This window comes from Scyliorhinus canicula, chromosome 5 (genome assembly GCF_902713615.1).
Source record: "Scyliorhinus canicula chromosome 5, sScyCan1.1, whole genome shotgun sequence".
Taxonomy (NCBI): domain Eukaryota; kingdom Metazoa; phylum Chordata; class Chondrichthyes; order Carcharhiniformes; family Scyliorhinidae; genus Scyliorhinus; species Scyliorhinus canicula.
This window is the reverse complement of record NC_052150.1, coordinates 76,307,607-76,331,679: the sequence shown is the minus strand read 5'-3', so window position 1 is coordinate 76,331,679 and position 24,073 is coordinate 76,307,607. Positions and strand designations below refer to the sequence as shown.

Sequence of the window (24,073 nt, the reverse complement as noted above, 5' to 3'; positions counted from 1 at the left end):
ATGCAGAGTGCTATTTTGAGTGGATCAAAAACTCGTCTCCACATAAGCGGCGGGTGTATGTAATCAACAATTCTGAAGACCCATTGTCTTTCTAAAAAATACAATTCAGGAAAATAACATATAGATGTAGCATAAACGTGTTTCCCCATTTTGCAGGTGAGTTAGAAAGAATATGCAAATCTATTTTTCAAGAAAGGAATCATTGTAACAAAAAGTTTAAAATGAAAAATGGTGTTGAAATAGATCAGCGATTTTAAATTACGTTGATTTATTTTAAACATTTATTTATTTTGAAATTTTTCTCTTTAACTCTGCCTTAATTATTGGTTGTGCCTAGTTGGAGGAACGCTTTAACAAAGGAGACTGATTTGTGGTTTCAAAGACAATCGCATACAGAGCGTGTGTGCACCTCCTTTGAATCCCAAGATCTGTCTCATTATAACAGGAGACGATAATAGAATAACAGAATAGCCGTTATACCAGATAATATAGAAAACGAGGGTGGTCTACAGCTTTATTCTGTAATCAATGGATACTATTCACAACATATAATAAAGGTACAATAAAGACTAATAGAAAGTGGGCTCAATAAATAGGTTGATTATATTAATGTGTAGATCTCGCCCCTGTCATATATCCCCAGTTACTTTCTCATATGCTCAGTGCTTCTGATTATTGAAAGAAACAGCCACAATCAAATAACGATCTTTTAAAAATACAGTATTCTGCAGTAATTTCGAAGAGCTTTTGTTTTGGTTCGGTGCAACTCTTGACCGAGATTTGATTTGCCCCCAAGAAGTGTTTTTAAAAAAAATCAACATGGTCAATGTATCTGATGTTTTTGTTAAATCGACAGAGGTGCTATTTATCTATATTAGTATAAATTGCTTGTGGCTAAATTTGCAAATGGGTATTTTTTTTGTTACTTTGTTGGATGAATTTATTAATATAGCTGGGTTTCGATTTTCCAGGCGCCTACATGATTGATTTGGTGTATACGGTACCAGAATTAAAACAAAGAGTCGCACTGATCCCTAGTTTATTTTTTTTTAAACTATAAAAGTAAGTGGTTGGAAGTTATTGCAGAGGAGGGGTTGTTATGTCTTGTGCCCCCCTCCCTGCCCCCCACCGCCGAGTGCTTGTTGTGTCTGGCTGGAGCTATGCTGACTGCTGCCTCTGGCTGGCTCTTACACGGTTGCTATGGGTTACCGGCGCCGGGTTACCGCTACCTGCCACTGAAAGAAACTGGCACAGAAAATACCACCAGCATTGACAAACAGCACTTTACTGCCAGAGAAAGCATTGCTGCAACAACAACAACAAAAAAAACACATTTAAAAAAAATAATAATCCGTATTTCCGAGAAAAGCCGGAACTTTTATTCATTAGCTCAAGTGTCCAGGCCTTGGCTGAGGTGAGAAGTATCTGGGATTTTATAGACAGGTACATTGCTCTGGTGCTATATTTTCCGGTGTTTTGTTTGTAGTGTGTTGCTGTGATCATAATTATAAAATTTTCATCTTAATTTAGCCGTCGTTGAGGAAAAATAATAATACTTTTTCTGGAGTGATTGTTCTTGTGCTGTTAAAAGGGTTGGTTGGGGTTTTGTTTTTGAGCCTTCGTGACATTGATTCAGAAAACAGCTCAAATACAAAACCTATTCTAGGAGTAATTTACAGTCTGTTTCTGCTATTTGTTTCGGACCACTGCATGGCCTAATCTGCTTCTTTTTTTAAAAAAAAGAGACGTACATTTAAAACCAATTAAGTTTGTTTCCAAAATGGGACGTGGTGAAAACCTATCATTCAAACCTTGCTCCAATTTTAAGTCGATTTTGGTGTTCAGAGTTTCTGGCTTTTTACCAAAATACGCAGTCCTAATTTTTTTAGGCGCCCACTGACGGCTGGGGCTGTGGAAAATCGCTTTAAATCTACAATGAGTGAAAGTATAATCGTTGCAAGTCTTTGGTCGTAAAATAAGTTTCTCTGAAAGTGGTGGGCAATTAAATCTTTAGCAAGTGCAGTGATTAAATTTGAAACTTCATCTCCTGTCTGATGTTAGTGTATGCTGAGTCTAATAATTAGCTTTGATCGTGCACAATTATGAATTGTTTTTATTTTTGTGTATTTTTTGCTGTTTAGTGTTTCAATTAGATGTTCTTCAGTAGGTCATGTTTATACTGTGCCTAATCCAAGAGAAAAGTACTCGAGTTTAAAGCCGTCAGGTACAAAAATAGCAAGTTAAGTGTTTTTATATAATTAACATAGCATCTGCCTTTAACAATGAGTAGGCAATTATCGTAAAATATTGCCATTGTTTTAGCCGTTCAAAATTGCCGCTTTCCGGCCACGAATTAAGAAGTCGGCTCTCTTCGAAAGTTTACTACAAGACAAAAATACTCCACTTCCAGCGTGAATGCTTTCAAATAAATCATTTTTAGCGTTATTCCCCATTATACATTTGTTTTATGTTCGGATCCAAAATATATTGCGACTTATCTCATTCACTACAATTCATCCACCATTAGAGTTAGGGACAGTGCAGTAGGTGAACTTCAGAGATCCCCAAAAGACCAACAAACACTCTACATCAACAGAGAAGTAGCTAACATCAAAGTAATAATTGTGTTATGGACCGATGAAATACACGAGGCTATAAAAGCTCTGGTCTTGTTAAAAAAAAGTTGTCCAAATGAAGGGATTCCTTCTGGGCTGCAAAAAATACTAGATGAATATTTTAAATTTAAGGATTAGTCTAAACTCTAAACAATAAATTCACACTTGAATTTTGGACTACCTCACCTTGATGCATTATCCTGGAGCGAGGGCTATTCTTTTTTTTTAAATGGCAAATCAGATCTAGGGGCAAATTTAGAGCCTTACTAATAGGCATGGAGCCTTGTAAAACTGGAGAACTTCAAAACCATGGCCACACAGATATTCAACATTGGTGGCTTGTTCACCTTTGGTTCATCCCTTTCCCGTTAACTATTTCCATTAACTATTGCAATATTTCATACTAAATACAAAAACTGTGATATTTAATTTTTCATATATTTTATAGACAGAATATGGATTATGGATGCATTGACATTTGAGACCAGATAAAGTTAAACAGATAACTAAAGATCAACTAAGTCACAACTGGGCTACAATCAGAAGTGTGTGTGGGGGGGGGGGGGGGGGGGGGGGGGGTGAGAGAGTCTATATCCTATGTTATCGCAGGATACTGTTTTAAACCAATTTAGTTACTGAGAAAACTACCCCGAAAACTACACACGATTTGCACTCAATCAAATTTACACTATAGTTAGGTCAAAGGAGAATGCCCTGTGGCAAACTCTAGGAAACATGGTTTCCTGAAAAAAAAATGTAAAAGTCAGCTCAGTTGTCATAATCAGGTGGTTATGAATACAAGATCAACAGTACTCTGCTCTCCACCAGTGCCTGCCTTTTTTGTTACTCCTCCAATCAGGTCTTCCCGCTATAGCACCATGAGCAAAATAGATATAATCTTCAAAAGAATACAGACTCCAAAAATTATACAGCAATCAGGCTCCACCCAAAATTGTAAATATAACATTAAAATGGTAAATTCACATTTGGTTCAAATGGCAAGAACCTGGCAAATGTTGTGTTAATCAAATTTGCCCAGTCTATTGTCAGTCAACCAAGATTGTTATCTGCTGCTTAATGAATTATATCCAAATGCACAGTGTACACACCTTTCATTTTGAGGGCTTGTAGAGAAAGGAGGAATATACTACAAATTGTCCATTTTCAGAAAACTTAAAACCAAATTTTCAGCTTTTCTATAGGCTACCATCATCCTCACCTGTGGATATTTTTCACCTTTAGCCATAACAGATGTTCTATGCGCTAAAGTAAAATTCATCATTGGTAAAGTTGTACAAAAAATTGCCTGGGTATTTGTCATGTTTCGTGCAGTGTTTAGTGCACAAATTTGCTTAACGTATATATATTAATAGAACGGCTAGATTTTGCCATACTAAATATAAGGGCAGCATGGTGGCGCAGTAGTTAGCACTGCTGCCTCACGGCACAAAGGACCCAGGTTTGATCCCGGCCCTGGGCCACTGTCCGTGTGGAGTTTCCACATTCTCCCCATGTCTGCGTGGGTCTCACCCTCACAACCCAAAGATGTACAGGGTAGGTGGATTGTCCCTTAAAAAAATATATAATAATACATTAGTCCTGGATAATAAAGCTAGAAATGTAATTAGTAGGGCAAATTACAGATAAGTAGGCCTTTGGATTATTTTAAGAAATAACATCTATGTATGTGTGTTTTCTGGTCATACGATGTTAAAAGATTTAATGCAAAGAATGATGGTGCTTTGCAATTGAATAAAAACAATGTATCTGAAAATTGTAGTTGTATAATCCTGGAACAATGCTTACTTTAGGTATTTGGTGACACGAAAATAATCTACTTCACAAAGATTTTTTTTATAATTTAGTGTACCCAATTAATTTTTTTTTCAATTAAGGGACAATTTAACGTGACCAATCCACCTACCCTGCACATCTTTCGGTTGTGGGGGCGAAACCCATTCAAAAACGGTGAGAATGTGCAAACTCCACTCAGACAATGTCCCAGAGCCGGGATCGAACCTGGGACCTTGGCGCCGTGAGGCAGCAATGCTAACCACTGTGCCACCGTGCTGCCCTACTTCATAAAGATTAATGTATGCCGGAAAAACACATTTATTGGCCGTAAGTTAATCAGCAACTGAAAGAGAAACCAGTTTTTCTACTCAGTTTGTTTAGCTCACTTTGCTTCTTCACTTAGAACATCACAACTTTATATTCTATAGATTGTATCTGAATCAGATACAATTTCTTAATTATTTCACTTAATTTCCCTAATTGGGTAACTCAAGTTACTAATACATAATAGGAGACAATTCAGATTACAGTCGTAGTTTTGCTAGTTATCTTTGAATGTTCCACTACAAAATATCCATCAATTGGTACAAGCCTAACAGCTACAATTGTTTTAAAGCTTATTCTTGACCACGGTGAATGAGTTTAAGATTGCAGTTTCTTGAATACCCATTGAAACAATCTTCAAAAATGATCTGGATACTGAAAGCAACTAATAAATTAGAACATATTCAGAGGTAGAAATTAGACAGGGTAGTAGCATCAGAGAATGCAGCAAATTATTTGCATTGGGATTCAAATTAATTATGCAACTGAACCGACAAATACCCTTTATTATTAAAGTATAACAGGTTAAAAACATATAAGAGATAAACAATGTGACTTGTGCTGAATTGGTGGGACCGGGAGAAAAAATAATTTTAATTGTTCAATGGATCGAAGCAATAAGAATCTACGTAGACAAACGTTACGTAGTCAAAATGCTGGAATAAAAGTTACAAAAAAGTTATGTTAAGGCTATGAAAATGTAGACACTGAACCACAGTTGAAACAAGTGCACCAGTTTTTGTTTTTGCACTAAAAATATGTAGATGCAAAAGAAAGAGTCTAATCCAAAGTGTAAAAGGAATGAGTAAAGATTGGGGGTCTGGAGTTTCCACTTGGGACACAAATGTCAATCCAGCAAAAACTGTGATAGTTTTCAGGAGTTGTGGTTCCAGTTTCGTTCCAACTTATTTCCATATTCACAAGCGTCAAATCTTTTATGAACCAGAACAATCAGGTAGTAAGTATTTTGGAAAGCAATTGATTTATTGTTTCCCTTTCACTAATAAACTTTACTTGATGCATTGGAGTGTTGATGCTGTTTTATTAGCACAACAAAAATGGGTATATAACAAAAAATAAGCATTTTAATCAGTGTACCTAGTCTACTACCTGGGAGTACCCGATTTTAAAAACTAAAAAGCAACTTTCAATACCTGTACAGAACCATTAATAGGTTCATTAATGTACACTTGATTAATATATTTAAGGTATACTTAAAACCTTTTTAAAAAGATACCTATTAGTATCATTGTGCCAAAATGAAATTAGGAGCCTCCTTATAGTGCTGCAGTCACAATTAGAAGAAACTCACTGGTGATTAATTTGATCTGGGGACATATCTATCCATCAACATTAAACCAGCGACAAAGATTAGTGATGGACATAACCTGCACTTGAAATTCCTCACCTTTTGCACTGGTTTATCAGAAATTCTACTCACAGTTTAGAAAGTCCTCAGTATGACCTCAAAGTATGAATATTAAAATAGTACAGATAAAGTAAACTAAGATTACTATAAAGCATCAAAACTATAAATTCAAAGTAAAAAGAAAGCAAAGCAAACAGCAAGTTCTAAATGGTTACCACAATAAACATCCACAAAATAAATGCACAGAACTCCTCAAACAAGGACATAAAGACCAACATTTCATTCACGTTATTAAAAATGCAATTAGATGCCATAGCATAGGAATCAGTGTCATAGAAGAGGAGATTGGAAAGATCAAATGTAGCTGCAGAAAGATTACATTTTCTCATTTGGGTGTTCTTATTAAAAATAAAACACCAGGGGCAGCACAGTGGTTAGCACTGCTGCCTCACAGCACCGAGGACTCAGGTACAATCCGACCCCGGGTCACTGTCCATGTGGAGTCTCTGTGTCTGTGTGGGTCGCACCCCACAACCCAAAGAGATGTGTAGGGTAGGTGAATTGGCCATGCTAAATTGCCCTTTAATTGGAAAATAAAGAATTGGCTACACTAAGTGAAAAAAGCCCACATATTTCAATGCAAGCATCTCTCCAAGTATGCAAGGAAAAATGATAAACCTCCTACAATTAAAGATGAAATTTCAGATTGTATCCTGATGGCTCCTGACAAAGCCACGGAAGTCTTCAAAATATTTTCTGCACCCCATCTGAAGTTTGCTTTTAGTTATTGTACAATACAACATTCTACAAATGTACCAACAGTTTTGGGTGAACCTAGAATCACTAAGATTTTTTAAATGGGTCAGCTTCCATGTTATTTCAACAAAAAAATCAGTGCTGAATAAAAAAATGTGGTGGCAATTTATAGTCGAGGAGCACCTTAAGTGCGCAACAGCATTTAGATTGCAATCTAAAGCCCACTAAGCTGTCAAGCAATGTATGGTGCAGTAGTACCAGAGTCCGTTAATTGGTCTAGACAAGCCAGAATGTCTTTCATAACCACCTAATGCCATATGGTCAGGGAAAACAGACCTCTTGACAAACTGGGTGCTAATGGCCTACAGCAGTGCTGAAAGATAAAGAAAGAGTCTGTATATATAACTTACAACGTTTCAGATTTGGTTTCCCTATCACTAAACATGTACATTTGTTAAATGTTTAAACCTTTGCACTTAATTTTGCCTCACAAAGCAATCCATCACTTCAGTCTCCAGAATAGTAAGAATTCCTGCAGGTTACCAGACCATAGGTTCATTTTACGCATCAGATTATCGATGATCTAACCTGTACGGTTTCGTCAATCAGAATATTTCACAAATCACATACATTTTGAGAAATTTATTAAAATAATAAAAAGTACAGTAGTGCACAATTCTGTAAACATTGACTTTTGAAAAAAAAGAGTCCATAGAGAAGAAACATTTAGACAAATCAAGTGAAGCAGAGCACACTATGAGCCATCTAGTGAAGTTCCAGCTTATTTTTTCACTGTCTAAACATTTTCCTACAAAACTAATCCAGATTGCAGTTTATTTGCCAGCTCTCACGGATTGCATTACCGTGGCCAACGGGCTAAACAAATAACAAATTGCAGCTATTGTTTTTGAAAAATCACCAAGACAGATCCAGATTCACAGCATCAAGGAGACAAATAATGAATCCTTTTCGTTACACATAGATCAGAGACGTACAGCTCCCAAAAGTTCTTTTTGCATTATTTAGTAGAATGGAAAATAATTATTTGAGCATTATTAAACCATACCCTTTTAGTAACAAGAGAAAATCCAATTCAGCACTAAACCCAGTGTCACGAGTCTAACTAGACTACTCATTTCAACCGTATATAGAGGCATCAATGTAACCAAAATAATCTCCATAGTAACTTGAATATGTAAATTTTCTTGATAAAATCAGGACGGAAAAGAAGTGCATAGCAGATTGTTTTCAGGACAAATAGTTAAATACTTAAGCTATTTGAGCGTATAATGGTTCACAGATGAAGATCCTTAGAACACAAGATATAAATAAGTAATTTTTTTTAAATATAGTTACATTTTTGGGTAGAATGTTAAAGTTGCACATTCGTTCACCATCTTCAACATAGTAAATTATGAATGCTGGTGGAATTTTGTTGTTTAACAAGCTGATTTCCAACACATTCCCAAATCAATCTTCTCCCTTCCATTAAGGTATTAGCTCCCTACTGGGTCAAGATTCCACTAGCAGTGGTGTCCCTCTGTTCCTTCAGCCTAGTGACCATTTTCATAAGAAAGCCTGGAACCAGTTATTGGCAGACTGGTTGTTCAGAAGGATATCAGAACAGGGCCTGATTCTGTCCTTATTCAATACCAACACGTGTATTCCTAGTAGCATTTGCTCACTAACAATCAGGAGCAGGGAGCCAGGCAACCTCAAGGGTCCTGTGACTAATTGCAGCACCCCCACCTCAGCCAAAACCAGGAATTGATCCTGCTAACTTCCTGTTATCTAAACTGGGCACTTAAGCAATTTGAAGACCAAAAATAATTGCTGGAAGGAGCAAGAATACATTTTTAAAAAAAATCAGAGTCAAACTAACAGCCAACACAACCAAAATGTCTTCTATACAGTTAAACCCACAGCCCAAAGATGTACAAGTTAGGTGGATTGGCCACGCTAAATTGCCCCTTCATTGGAAAAAAAATAATTGGGTATTTCTATACAGTTAAAATAACACTTCAGCTTACTAAATCAAATGAACAATTCTCTACCTTGTCAAGTACAAGTTTAATCTCAATGATATAACTCTGTTGTAAGTGCAGTAAACAGAGTGACGTTTACAGGTGTAAAGCTGTGTGCATAAAAAATTTTGAGTTTGGATTCTCCCAAAAATTACAAGCGGTTTTAATGGAGCACAGTGCACTGTTACTCAACACAAGATTAAGCTATAACTAAAGTTACTGCTTCGGTTTTTAACCAGTGAATTTTACTTTCCTGCTCGAACAACTATTAAATATACAGGTTAAAATCAAAAGTTTCTATGGCAAGCAAGTTACTAAGTCAAGACACAGTGATTCATGAGCATAAAATGAGCCCAAGTGTGATTTGTGAATGATTGGATGACATTTCCGCTCCCCCACCTCACAAGTGCATCACATTATTTCCTTCCAAGGAACAGCAGCTCTTGTATGACAGATCTCTGTTAACAGTGAGATTGGTGTGAATAGAGTGCATGTTGCTCCCTACAAACATAGATTTCAGTCAGAGCATCCAAAAGTTTTAGACTAGTTAGTGGTCAAGTTTAAAAAAAACATATTTTACTACTCTTAATAGTTTTTGTTTTTGAATCATTTATTCTGATGCTTCCTGCAATTGTATATATGTCCTACGCCCCTTCACCCCAGAAGCTGCAATTAAAAATACAGCATCTCACAATCAGAAAGTTACTGAACAATGTTCACTGACGGCACAAATAGGCATTATTTTTCTGTCCATGAAGAAAAACAAGTGCATCAATCTGGGCTTTCACAAATTTCTTTTGTGAATGAGGTCCATTTGGCGGTATACATTTGGATAATCAGCAATCTGGATGTAGATTCGGAACATATGCCCAAAGCAGAAAATGAGCCACAAAACAGATTCTCGCAATGTTCATCTTTTACAGCTTTGCGTTGTTGTCATTGCTGCCATTTCCAAGCCCCGAGGATGAAGTGCTGATGAAAATAAAATAATAAAGAGGAAATTGGTTTCTACAACACAGTTAAAGCCTGAGTAACAGAGGAGAACCTTAATTATCTCCAGTCACAGAGAGACAGGAAATTTGGTCTTTTAATTAGGTGTTTGGAGTAGAGTCTGATATTTTTTGCTAGATAATTTAAAAGGAAATAACCCAAGTCTAACAAAATGAAATTCAGATAATCAGAATGCAGATAATTGAATTTCCACTGCGTTCATTAATTCAGTGCGTAGGTGTGAGCAGCTTTCTATGATGAGCTGTCACAGCTCTATAAAAATTTGTTCAATTAACAATGCTTTTTTAAAAAATGATGTCCATGTTGAATTAAAATTACAAAGTAAGGCATCATATGAAATACCTTTCGTAGTTTAAATATAAACAACTCTACTTTCTATGCTTCCTCGACAGGGAACCTTCTGGTAGAAGTGGCATGCCTATGAACTGCATCAGCAACCGTGTATTCAGTCTGACCCGAGGCACAGGCCTCGATCTCCATAGGGTCTAGCTGTGTCTGCAAGAAGAGGTGCAATCTGCTATCAGAAAGAAGGATGTTGATCTTCAATACTCTGCAACACACCAAAACAAAATCACCTTAAGTGCCTTCTGCAAAATATACACAATGATAGTATGCAAAACGATAAAAGATCTCATATGTTAATACCTGTAGGAGTTGAACTGAAGATTTAGGAAGATTTCTAATTTCACACACTTCTTTACAAAAAAAATAGCTTACAATAGTGTGTTAAAAATATCAGTCAACAGCTCAGTCAGTTAAAGCAGTTAAGTAGCTGAGCCAGGAAGCAGGTTTATGCTGTCCCAGTTCCAGACATGGCAACAATATAATTGTGTCAGTACCCTTGCGTTAGTTTGGGGGGGGGGGGGGGGGGGGGGGTGCAGATTTGAAAAAGGCATGTTTTCAATTCTTGGATATAGCAGCCAAAGCTGGGAGTGCACTGCATGTGTATGTGTAAAGGTTAACAATGACTTGGTTCGGCAGTGAAATTCTCCTTTGTATGATGTTCTCTGACGATGCATATCCCACCAACACTCACTCATACCCTAGGGTTGAATAATTAAGAGGGATGCCAAAAGAAAATCAAAAAACGATAAAATTCACATTCATTGGTCAGTTTAACATTTGGAAGTTGCATGTAGGGTGGCACAGTGGTTAGCACTGCTGCATCACGGCGTCGAGGACCCGGGTTCGATTCCGGACCCGGGTCACTATCCGTGTGGAGTTTGCACATTCTCTCCGTGTCTGCATGGGTCTCACCCTCACAACCGAAAAAGATGTGCCGGGTAGGTGAATTGGCCACATTAAATTGACCCTGAATTGGGGAAAAAAAAGAATTGTGTAATGTAATTTTTTTTAAAAAAAGAATTTGTATGTTACTGAAAACTGGAAGGATGCGAGCGGTGGGGGGAGGGGGGGGGGGGGGGGGGGGGAGGAACCTTCTGTTCTAAAGTTTCAAAACAAAGGAGAACAAGATCACATCAATTAACTTATTACACAGTAACAGAAACCTACAGTCAGGATTGAGGCAGAAGAAAATAACAAAACAAGCTTCATTTTTAAAATTGAAGGGAGATGCATAAATTAATTACTATTGCTTTGCCTTCAAAATAATGCAATTTTCCAAACAGACTTTTTTTGGCAACCTAAACCAAGGTCATATCACTAGGAAGCAAGTTTTGACTGTAGATTTTTTATTAATACAGGTATAAATTAATTTTTGTACTCAAAATCAGGAATATCATTGCTGGCGGGATAGACCCAGATGCATTCACGTCAAACACAAATTAGAGTAAACATTTCCTCCATTTCCATTCTTTCTCCCCAAAATCAATAAACGTTGCATCGTCAACGGCAAAAGCACATAATGCTGGGAACTAGTGAGTTTAATGTAACCCATCCCAGGCCACAGTGACTAATAAGACATAACTTTCATTTCCTACAGAAAGATGCATGGTTCCTTTGCTCACAGTGGTCATGAAAGTGTATTAATCATTGCATAATAATAATTCTGGCATATCAGTGAAAACTTATTTCACTCCTATATTGAGTAAAGCAAACACTTGCTTTCACAAAGCACAATATTATTTTAAAAAGCACAATATTATTTTTAAAAGAAGTGATTAGTGAAGACATTACATTCTTAATTCAGCCAGGGGTACCTGTTGACATTTACAGCAGGCAGGAGCTTCCAGCTCCTGGTATTCTTGGAGGTTTTGACACTAGATTTTGCTAGAAGAGTTGTTATCACAGAAACCCTACAGTGTAGGAGACGACAATTTGGCCCATCGAGTCTGCACCGGCCCTCCGAAGGGGCACCCCATCTTAGCCCACCCCCGTAACCCCACATAACCTGCACATCTTTGCACTGAGACACGAAATCCGAGCATCCGGAGAAAACTCATGCAGGCACAGGGAGAACATGCAGACTCCACACAGTCACAGGCCAGAATCAAACCCGAGTCCCTGGCGCTGTGAAGCAGCAGTGCTAATCAGTGTGCTACCATGCCGTTATATTTAGGAAATAACCTGAAATTCTCCAGTAAAGTCTGCTTTTTGCAGAAAGAACGATTATTTTTTAAAATAAATTCAGAGTCCCCAATTATCTTTTTCCAATTAAGGGGTAATTTAGCATGGCCAATCCACCTACCCTGCACATCTTTGGGTTGTGGGGGTGAAACCCATGCAGACACGGGGAAAACGTGCAAACTTCACAAGGACAGTGACCCGGAGCCAGGATTGAACCCGGGTCCTCAGCACCGTAGGCAGCAGTGCTAACCACTGTGCCATGCCGCCTCAGGAAGAACAATTCTTTCAGGTATTGTTAAAATAATGGTAAACTAATTTACTGAGGGCACCATCGTATCAGCATTAATTAAGCAGCAGCACCCAGGACTGGGCAGATTTGGAGTTGATTGTCAGTATTTGATTTTAGGTAGGATAGAATGGCTTGGAGATAGTAGGTTACAACCACTGATACTTATATCCCACTTTTACCGTAATAAAACATCCCAAGGTGCTTCATAGGAGCAACATTAGCCACCAAACTATCATAAAATGGTACTGTGACAGACGGTCATAAGCTTGGTCAAAGAGGTAGATTTTACAGAGTACCTTAAAGGAGGAAACAGGGAATAGAGGCAGAGAGGTTTGGGGGTGGGAAGAATTCCAGAGCTTAATGCCTAGGAAGATGAAGGTACAACAACCAATGGTAGAGCAATTAAAATCAGGGATGCTCAAAAGAGGCCAGAATTAGAGGAGCCAAGGTAACTTTGAGGATTGTGGGCTTGAAGGAGATTAGAGAGATAGGGAGGTTATGGATGGACTAGAAAGCAATTTTAAAATCAATGCTAATTTTCTTATCAACAATTAATGAATATATAGAACATAGAACAGCACAGAACAGGCCCTTCGGCCCTCGATGTTGTGCCGAGCAATGATCACCCTACTTAAACCCACGTAACCCGTATACCCGTAACCCAACAATCCCCCCATTAACCTTACACTACGGGCAATTTAGCATGGCCAATCCACCTAACCCGCACATCTTTGGACTGTGGGAGGAAACCGGAGCACCCGGAGGAAACCCACGCACACACGGGGAGGACGTGCAGACTCCACACAGACAGTGACCCAGCCGGGAATCGAACCTGGGACCCTGGAGCTGTGAAGCATTGATGCTAACCACCATGCTACCGTGAGGCCCCCCATGCTACCGTGAGGGAGGAGTAAATAAAGGGAGGAGAAAAGAATGAGCATAACAGGTTTCAAGTGTGTGCTCACAAAACATTCCTGACAATGCAAATTTCACAGGCAAGTGGGCTGTATGAATCTGCAGCACAGACACTATGGACTGAATGGCCTCCTTCTGTTCCAGACATTTCTGTGCATATAAAGCAGTGAAAATAGATGCAAGAAAAGTGAAAATGTATCCCTTAAATGCTGCCATATGGTTTCAGCCATTTATTCATATTTGGCTATGTCCAATATGTATACAACTTTAGGTTTGCTGGTCACACCGCTGCTAGGAAGATGACAGTATCGTATGGATAACATACAGCACCAGGATGAACACTTAGCTTACTAAACATTGTTTATTATTCCTGACATATACTTTCCTGTCATCTCAACTTTTGAGGAGCATCTTTGTAGTGCAACCAAAAAAGTAAATGTAGCAAAAAACATTAACTATTCCCTTCATCATTTGAGATAAAGAGATATCAATGATGTAACATTGTCATTTTTGAGATTTAACAAGCTATTAAGAAATCAGAATCCGGAATCCTTATGCTAAAATTGCCGGTGCATTATATTTGTAGTCATGTAATAAGTATTCTACCTCAAGTGGCTGTGGAACTTGCTTCTACTGATGTGCTCTTGTATTTAGAAATTCCTTTAGTGTTAGCTTTCCAACTTGTACACAACAACTAAGAACAGTGAATGTCTAAAAGAGATTTTAGGACTTCACATTGATGGGTCACTAAAATTATTAGTGAGCTGCAAAAACAAATGATTAATGAAATGTTAGATTTAATAGCTAATGAGTATAAAGGGGAGAAAACTTTCCTGTACAAAACTATGGTTAGGCTGATCTGGAATACAGTGTACAGTTTTGGGCCTGCACCTTAGAAAGAATCTATTGGCCTCAGAAGGAGTGTAGAATGATATCAGGATTCCACTGGTTAAATTATAATGAGACATTGTATAAATTAAGATTGTAGTTTCTGGTGCTTAGGTAGTTAATGGGGGGATTTATTTGAGGCTTTTAGAATTTAGAAAGGAATTGATGAGGAAATTGAGAATCCTTTCCCACTTGTAGGGGAGTCTGGGACAAGGAAACATAAAAAGTTCAGAGCCCAGTCATTCAGGAAACACTTCTACAAGCAAAGGGTCGGAGGAGTGTGGAGCTCTCTCACACAAAAAGCAGTAGATGCTTGCTCAACGAACTTTAAATCTGAGATCGAAAGTTTTTTTTGAACCAATGTATTAAGATGTGGAGCTAAGTCAGGTGGAGCAAGCTAGGATACAAATCAATCATGCTCACACATGGCAGATCAGGCTGGAGGGGCTGAATGGCTCACAGGTGCTCTTTTGTTGTTAACGCAAACTGAAGTAACGTTTATCCACCATCCTGGCTGTAATTTAAGGTATGCATTTTAGGCATTGGAGGAATTGAGAAGGATGTAGATAACTAATTCTCAGCTGTTAAATGGCGCCACTTAGAGGCCATATGATGACAGTCACTGCTGCAGGAACAGGGTTAGGACAATGAACCTCAAGTTTCACTGCAAAAAGTGATTGGAACAATTGTTTCCCAAAATGCTAATGATAAAAGTAGAGCTTAAACACTATCCATGATCCGAAATGAATGTTTCAAACATGTTGCTTTCTTGAGCATTCACCTTATTAGTTAAAAGCTAAAAATGATTTCAAGTGATAAAAAGATTTAGAAGATTTAGAACAGTACAGCACAGAACAGGCCCTTCGGCCCTCGATGTTGTGCCGAGCAATGATCACCCTACTCAAACTCACGTATCCACCCTATACCCGTAACCCAACAACTCCCCCTTAACCTTACTTTTTTTTAGGACACTACGGGCAATTTAGCATGGCCAATCCACCTAACCCGCACATCTTTGGACTGTGGGAGGAAACCCACGCACACACGGGGAGGACGTGCAGACTCCGCACAGACAGTGACCCAGCCGGGAACCGAACCTGGGACCCTGGAGCTGTGAAGCATTGATGCTAACCACTATGCTACCGTGCTGGCTTTAACGTCCCCTCCTATAAATTTCTGAATGCTTTAAGGAAATGGTTTCTTTTAATGAGGGAATGCACATGTTTTCTCCTGATTATGAAGTTCATCAATCACTATATGCCCAAAGATCTTTTTCTCAGTGTACAGTTTCAGATAAAACATTCATGACAAATTGATTGAAAATTTGTCTTTAATAATACCTTTGTGGTCCCTGTTCACAGTGATCACAGTACTGTTCCTGTTCAAACATATGCAAACTATGTGTATCTACATATCAAAAAATCTGTAGTTAAATATCCAAAGGCATCTGGAACTCACCATTCTCAAGCAAGAGAGGCAGGTTTACAAATATGAGCCATAGTTCGTACCCCAAAATGCATTTATTTAAATAAATATTCAAAAGCAAAAATCTAAATAATGACCCTAATTGGACTGCAAGAGTATCGCGTCAACATTTAATAAAACTACAAAAGAATATCCTTGTTGAAAAGTATGATTTGTTTCTAATTGTAAATTACCTGGGAGGAAGGTCAAAAAGCAGCAGGTGAGGCTAGCCGTTTCACGCTGCAACTATGCAGTAGCAACACAAATGGTGTTCACCATTAACTGCCGTCAAGTCAAAAAGACATTCTGCCTATTACACAAATGAGTAATGTGGTAAATCAATTTCAGTGCATGTGTGATACTAGGTAAGTAGGCCATACATCCCAAAGACTGGCAGATTGTATCAAATAGCATGACCCTTTGGCTATTCATAGTAAGCAAAATACTTACTGTACCTAACCAGCTCGTGCTTGCAAAAGTATGAACATTGATTCTAACATTAGATGTAATTCTACCATTTGACAGCACTTGCTACACAATCCTGAGTGTGCTGATAATTACACTGACAATCATTTTAAGTTTCAGTTCTGCCCTGTTTTTTCAGACAAATTACACTTTTTTTCACCAAAACAGAATAGGCAACAGCCATTCTCTCATTCATTCCCCAGGGAAATGTTTTGACCAGAGTGAATCTGTCTGGTTTTAACTGGGTGCATTCTCCGTGGCAACGCCTCTACCAGAGTCCACTTGCCAACCAATCAGCACTCTCTTCACATGCAGTATAAATTGTTCCCTTTACAATTTGGTATTCTTGTGAATTGTCCTGATGAATGCATGACAAAAAGCTTTGACAACATGCATCTCTTTTCAGCAATATTCAAATTAGTAGTCAATGAAAGCTAGCTTCCTAATTCTGGTGCAATTTCTGATTGCAAATGTCATGATTACAATTTTGGAATTAATTTCTCTGTCAATGTTTGTCTTGCCAGTCCCAAGATTTTTGGAAGGTGGATTAAATATTTGAAACAGAACTGCATGCTGTTGGAAAAACTAGTAATGTCGCTCAGACTTTAGTGATGCATAATGGCATTTGAACTCAGCTGAGGTGTAAGCAGGGTTATGATAAAATGTGACAGTGAGCAGGTGAAAATTTCAAGGTGGACGTAGGTTATAGATTTAATCATTCCAGATTTACCATTCTATCAAGAGCAAACAAGAAGCATATTTCTAAAACATTAATATGTACAATTTTCCTATGACATAGACATAGAACAGTACAGCACAGAACAGGCCCTTCGGCCCTCGATGTTGTGCCGAGCAATGATCACCCTACTTTAAACCCACGTAACCCGTATACCCGTAACCCAACAATCCCCCCATTAACCTTATGTTAATATCAATAGCTAAATAAGACAACCAGCACTACTAAAACAAATTGTTACAGGGAAAAAGAACTGATTTATTACAAACATAATTTTTGGTACTGTGATGTTTAAATTGACATTAAGAAATGTTTTGCTCATGGCAATGCATCGGAAATGGGAACTGAAAAAATTCAAATTAAATAATCATGTGCAGCATTTTCACCAAAGACGTGGCCCATCCAGGTAAGGTATGGCCGCGATTTGGGGGGGGGGGGGCTCAAAAAGGAGTCATAAGGGCATGAAGATTGTTATGTTTAATTCATTGTTTTAAAAGGGGGAGAATTATGTTAGCAAGAACTGGCAACAGCAGGAGGAGTAAATGTTATTCAAAGTGCCCTTTCACGATATTAAAAAAAAATAGATACCTGCCAACAAGTATAATTTCTCACATCTTGGAAACACAATTGGAAAAACTCCTCACTACTTGTGCACTTGGTGTCATTCTTTTTTTAAAATAAATTGAGAGTATCCAATTCTTTGTTTTCCCAATTAAGGGACAATTTAGCAAGGCCAATTCACCTATCCTGCGCATCTTTTTGGGTTGTAGAGGTGAGACCCATGCAGGCATGGGGCAAATGTGAAAACTTCACACGGACAGCGACCCGGACCTGGGATTGAACCCGGGTCCTCGGCGCTGTGAGGAGCAGTGCCAACCACTGCGCCACCGTGCTGCCCCCACTTGGTGTCATTTTTGCTCTATTTTCACAAACCATGCCCATATGTTCATCCATGGTTATGCTCAACAAGGTAATGCAGTGGTTTGCCGTTGCCTTCTTCAAGTTCTGGCCAAACTGAAAACCCTCCCTCTCTTACCCCATGCTACAGGGGCATTGAAAGGATTATGCACCTTTGCACCCAGTGCTTCTAGCTCTGGGGCAAAGACACTGCCCACATTACCACAAGGCCTCCTTTGGTGTCACCATTGACAGGAAAACATCCTAGAGCAGCGTGCCCAATTGGAGTGGATGCTGTGACTTGATACCAGCATGGGAGATAATCAGTAGCTGTCCCACATTACCAGCTGGATGTTTAGCACTTACTCATTTGATTTACTTCTCAACGTTCCCATTAAGAAACTTACAGTAAAGAATACTCACCTGAAATAAATACAGGAGACCTAAAAAGGCACAGTTCTAGTAGATGAGTCGTATACCAGAGAATGGATTGAATCATCCAGTAAAGGTTGCTGTTGCAACCTTCAGGATTGAGATCCAACATTATTATGATTCAGATCATTATTCAAACTAAGAGGCTGTGATTTGTTTTGAAACACCAGCCAGGAGATTTTCCAGCCATAATCCATTCAGTGTGCCATCTGGAAATCAAGAGATCCATATCTTACTGGTACTGCAGTACTTTCAGTCAAATAAAGCCAGATCCTGACTGTGTTAAATGAGGTGTAACATACACTCTACACTGCCTAATAAACATGGCACTAGCAAGAATCACTTGCTGAGCAATAGGGCACAGGTATTTATCCCCCCAAAAAATTTCTGGACAAGGCTTGACGGGGTTCACAAATGCTAGGTTATCTCCAATGCCCATTATATTTAGAGTATACGTATCAGATTCTGAATATTGTCTAGCGCATATATTAAATTAAAAACCAGTTTAGCCAGTTTCAAGCCTGGGGCGGTAATTTCTGCACAATAATTTACCAGTATTCTTTTGATAGGTTTAATTAACCTAGACTGTTGTTTGAATTCAAAGTGAAAAAACTGTTTGTTTAGTGAATAAAACACAGGTGCCAAAAGTAGCAGGCTGGTTGAGTGGATTCCAAATTCTGACTCTTGGCTCAGAACCAATTCACAGTAAGTCCTGTACTCTGGTGTGACTTTGTGCTGGATGCAGAATTGCTCATACACTATAAAGGGTATAATTTGCCTGCACAGCCAAGTGTTTAAGCTCAGACAATCATAGGGAACTTAAATCTGTATAAATTTGAGATCAAAGTGGCTATTAACAGTGTCAAAGAAATTGGCTAACAATGACAATTTGCCAAAAATGTCAGCATTACAGATTACATTGTATGGACCTAATTGTGCTGTGCAGACTAGAAAACTCCTTAATTTGATTGTTTGAATTTTTTCTTGTTTTATAAACCAAGGCTTTAACAAATTTGAGATAAATGCTTTATTTAAATAGCAAGAGGGGGAATTTCATACCACTATAAACACATTCATTACTAGCACTGCACATCATGACCAACCATTGCACCGTCCTCTCCATACAGGCATTTTTGGACCTGTGCATTTGTAATTTATTGGATTAGCTGTTCAAACAAAAATAGATTTTATCACAGGTGCCTCAATAAAACAGCACCACTGACAATTCTAAGGTAAAATGGCCCCACGTTCTTGCTAAAAGTAGTGGGAATGAACAATTTCTATTTGCGGCACTGACTAAAAGCGCCAGCGACACAAAACAGCTTCCATCAGCAGCACCTGCCACTTTGGATCTGGTCTCAAGGCTTTCAAACTGTCTGCAGAGGCCAGCCTTGTGTTTTAGTGTGGCTTATTGCACATGTCTTCCAACATTAGCAAAGAACTACAGGTGCAAAAAGACATAAATGTGACTTTGTATTAACATAATCATGCACACGCACCAAGCTGTAATCAAAGCATTCAGAGGGCAGCACGGTGGCGCAATGGTTTAGCCCTGCAGCCTCAAGGTCCCAGGTTCAATCTCGGTTCTGGGTCACTGTCTATGTGGAGTTTGCACATTCTCCCCGTTTTTGCGTGGGTTTCTCCCCCACAACCCAAAAGATGTGCAGACTAGGTGGATTGGCCATGCTAAATTGCCCCTTAATTGGAAAAAATGAATTGGGTACTCTAAAAAAATTTTTAAATCAAAGCATTCAGGTAGCTGCATGCATACATTTAATGTTCAGACATTTTGGTGTTATCAACCCACCCCACAATATAAAATAGAAGAACAGGAAGAGTTTACTTCCTCATTACAAGGAAATACCATCTTAAAATGAAATAATTCTCAACAACAAACCAGAACGTCATCTACAAATTTACTGCAGTACAAATCTGCAACCACAAGATGGCAGTGGCCATTAAAACGTTTTGTGACTGTCCACAGGACAAAAACTCAATCAAGCGGAGCAAAGTGCAATTTTGTATTGGCATTTGGAGATATTTACAGATTTTGATTTAAATATAGCTCATCATGGAAAGTCCTGGCCAAACTAAAGGCAAATATAAAACAAAATATAACTATTGACCCAAAACAACTTTTTGGAGGCTTACATTTTTAAGTTAATTCTTTTAAAACGCTGATTTCAATTTCTGCCTTTTTAATTCCATTACACTGAATTCTCCAGTCAGCAGTAAAGTGACAGCACTCGCTACTGACTGCAAAGAACAGTGCCCACAAAGGTCTAGCAATTTCTGCAGCCTGGATTTCACCTTTCCCATGGTTAATTTCATTCCTGTGCCACCTTAAGGGGGAACAGCCAGCACCCAGCAAGGGATGTCATTAAGCAGGCTAAACAGCCAATTACATTTTTTAAAATAAATAAATTTAGATTACCCAATTATTTTTTCCAATTAAGGGGCAATTTAGCGTGGCCAATCCACCTACTCTGCACATTTTTGGGTTGTGGGGGCGAAACCCATGCAGACACAGGGAGAATGTGCAAACTCCACACGGACAGTGACCCAGAGCTGGGATGGAACCTGGGACCTCAGCGCCGTGAGGCAGCAGGGCTAACCACTAGGCCACCGTGCTGCCCAGACAGCCAATTACATGAGGGAATTTTCATTCAGCAAACCAGCAAGTAAAAACACTGATTATCTTTCACTTTTTAATCATTTTACATAGAGTGATATAAAGGTCAGCCCACCTTATGAACTAATTATTACAGTTCAATCTTCAGGATCAAGTACTTAAATTACACCTTGTAAATGGGGCATGCTCAGTCCAGCAGCATCAAAATCTCGTTTAAATGTAGATCATAAATGGTTGCACATCAGTATGATCCAATCCTAACCTCAACTAAACTGCTGACCACACAACTTCTCCATGTTAACGGACCTCTCATTTTAAGCACTGTCCCTCTCCTTTACTCAATGGCAATGATCTGTCTCGTAAGACAATGGTTTATACTGTGGTGGCAAATTCTGTTTTTGGTTTTGCCCATGTCTCAGGAGTCCCACTCTGGCACAGCAATCTCTGGCACATTTGCTGCTGAAGTGGACAGTGGGCTAGACCGTACTGTTTTCCTTTGGCTCACTTCTTGACTAGCTGATCTTCCTCATCACTATCAGCCCTCTCTCAAAAACAACAATGAGCCCACCCTCTTTGCAAAAGACCGTCCCACCTCTGTCCTCCCTTTCCTCTCCAAAGTCTTTGAATGTTGTCACTTCCCAAATTCATACCCAATTTTTCCCAAACCTTCCATGATTGAATCCCTCTAATCAGGTTTCTGCCCCGCCAAAGGACCAAAACAGCTCTTATCAAAGTCACAAAGGGCATCCTATGACACTGTGACAAAGGTAAATATTTCCTTCTCGACCGGTCTTCAGCCTTTGACATGACTAACTTCCTCAAATGCCTCTCCATTGTCGTTCAGATGGATGGGAGTTCTATCGGCTGGTCCCATTTCTTATCCAAGCTTAACCAGATAACACTTGCAATAACTGGTCTTCCTTCTGCACCATTACCTCTGCCCGGGCACCCCACCCCCTCAAAACCTCCTTGACGTCCTATTTTTTAAATCTACATGTTGCCCCTCAGTAGTGCCGTACTTGATCCTGAGATGAACTTCCACGCCATCACAAACATCTTGTAAATGATCCATCACTGTAGAATTACCTGACCACCCCTAGCTTGGCTGACAATCAAGAGTAGACTGATGGGGCAGTGATTGTCCGAGTTGGATTTGTCCTGGATTTTGTAGGCAGGAAATATCTGGGCAATTTTCCACATTGCTGGTAGATGCCAGTGCTGTAGCTGTACTGGAACAGCTTGGCTAGGGGAAAACAAGTTCCAAAACACAAGTCTTCAGTACTATTGTCAGGACCCAAAATCTTTGCAGTATCCAGTGCCTTTAGCAGTTTCTTGATATCACGTGAAGTGATTTGAAGTAACTGAAGACTGGCATCTATGATACTAGGGACCTCAGGAGGATCCCGAGATTAATCATCCACTTGACCCTGCTGACTGATGATTTTTGCAAAAGTTTCAACCTTGTCTTTTGCACTCAAGTGTTGAGCTCTGCCATCATTGAGGATGAGGTGGTTTGTGGAGCCTTTTGTCTCCATTACATTTTTTTTTATTCTTTCATGGGATGTGGGTGGGTCAGCATTTATTGCCCATCCTTAATTACCCTTGAGGGGGCAGTTAGAGTCAACCACATTGCTGCGGGTCTGGAGTCACATGAAAGCCAGACATGATAAAGACAGCAGATTTCCTTCCCTAAAGGATATTAGCAAACCAGATAGGTTTTCTATGACAATCGAATATGGTTTCATGGTGATCATTAATTCCAGATTTTTACTGAATTTCACCATCTGCTGTGGTGGGATTCAAATCCTGGGCCTCAGAGCAATAATATCTGGGGTCCCTGGATTATTAGTCCAGTGACAATACCACTAGACCACTTGCTTAATTGTCCATTACCAGTCTGGATGTAGCAGAGCTCTGATCTGACGGTTGTGAAAATGCTTCACACTATTGCATGCCACTTCTGCCAAGATGCCAGGTGTTGAATACATTTAGCAACACCCTGCTTAGCAATGTTCAGCTCCAGGACATTACTGCAGGATTTCCTCAGTGTAGAATCCTCGGCTCAACGATCTTCAACTACTCCACCAATGAACTAACGACCATCATAAGGTCAGAGGTTGGATGACTGAACAGTGTTCAGTTGCCCTGGCAAGTAACATTCATGCCTCAAAGTGCCAGACAATGACCAACTCCAACAAGAGAAGAAACCAACTATTGCCCCTGGACATTCATTGGCATTGTTGTCATGGGGACCACCAGTGACCAGTAACTGAACTGGAGCAGCCATATAAATACCGTGTTTATGAGCAGGTCAGAGGCTGGGAATTCTGCCACGAGTAACTCACCTCCTGGCTCCCAAAAGCCTGTCCACCATCTATAAGGCACAAATCAGGGGTGATTAAATACTCTCCACTAGCCTGGATGATTCCAGCTGCAACAACACGAAGCTCAACACCATCCAGGGGGGGGGAAAAAATCAGTCCACTTGATTGCCTCCCCATCAAACATTCACTCTCCACCATTGGCATACAATGGCAGCACTGCACCATCTGGAATATGCACTGCAGCAACTTGCCAAAGTGTCTTTGACAAGACCTCCCAAACCCATGACCTATACCAACTAGGACAAGGGCAGCAGATGTATGGGAACACCACCACCTGCAAGTTCCCCTTCAAGTCACACACTATCCTGACTTGAAACTAAATCGCCGTTCTTTCACTGTTGCTGGGTCAAAATAGTAGAACACCCTCCCCAGTAGGACTGTGGGTCCTACTTCACATGGACTGTAGCAATTCAAGAAGGCACCACCACCATCTTCTCACAGTCAATTCGGGATGAGTAAGAAATGCTGACTTTTACAGTGACGCTCTTATTCCATGAACGCATCTTAAAGTGCCAAATTTTAATCGGACATGCCGAGAAGGGCAAGGATTAT

General features: G+C 39.3%; 1 protein-coding gene across 4 annotated transcripts in view; it reads right to left on the bottom strand.

The window, feature by feature from the left end:
• Positions 1–7,491: 7,491 nt before the first annotated feature.
• snx10b (sorting nexin 10b) overlaps positions 7,492–24,073 on the bottom strand; it is an 82,525-nt gene continuing 65,943 nt past the window's right edge. For all 4 annotated transcript variants that reach the window (XM_038797249.1, XM_038797253.1, XM_038797251.1 and 1 more), the window contains 2 exons: positions 10,236–10,443; positions 7,492–9,854 (listed from right to left, as the gene is read on the bottom strand). In XM_038797249.1, the coding sequence (XP_038653177.1) occupies positions 10,269–10,443 (175 nt within the window). In that variant the 3' untranslated portion in view covers positions 7,492–9,854; positions 10,236–10,268. The remainder of the gene's footprint in view (positions 9,855–10,235; positions 10,444–24,073) is intronic.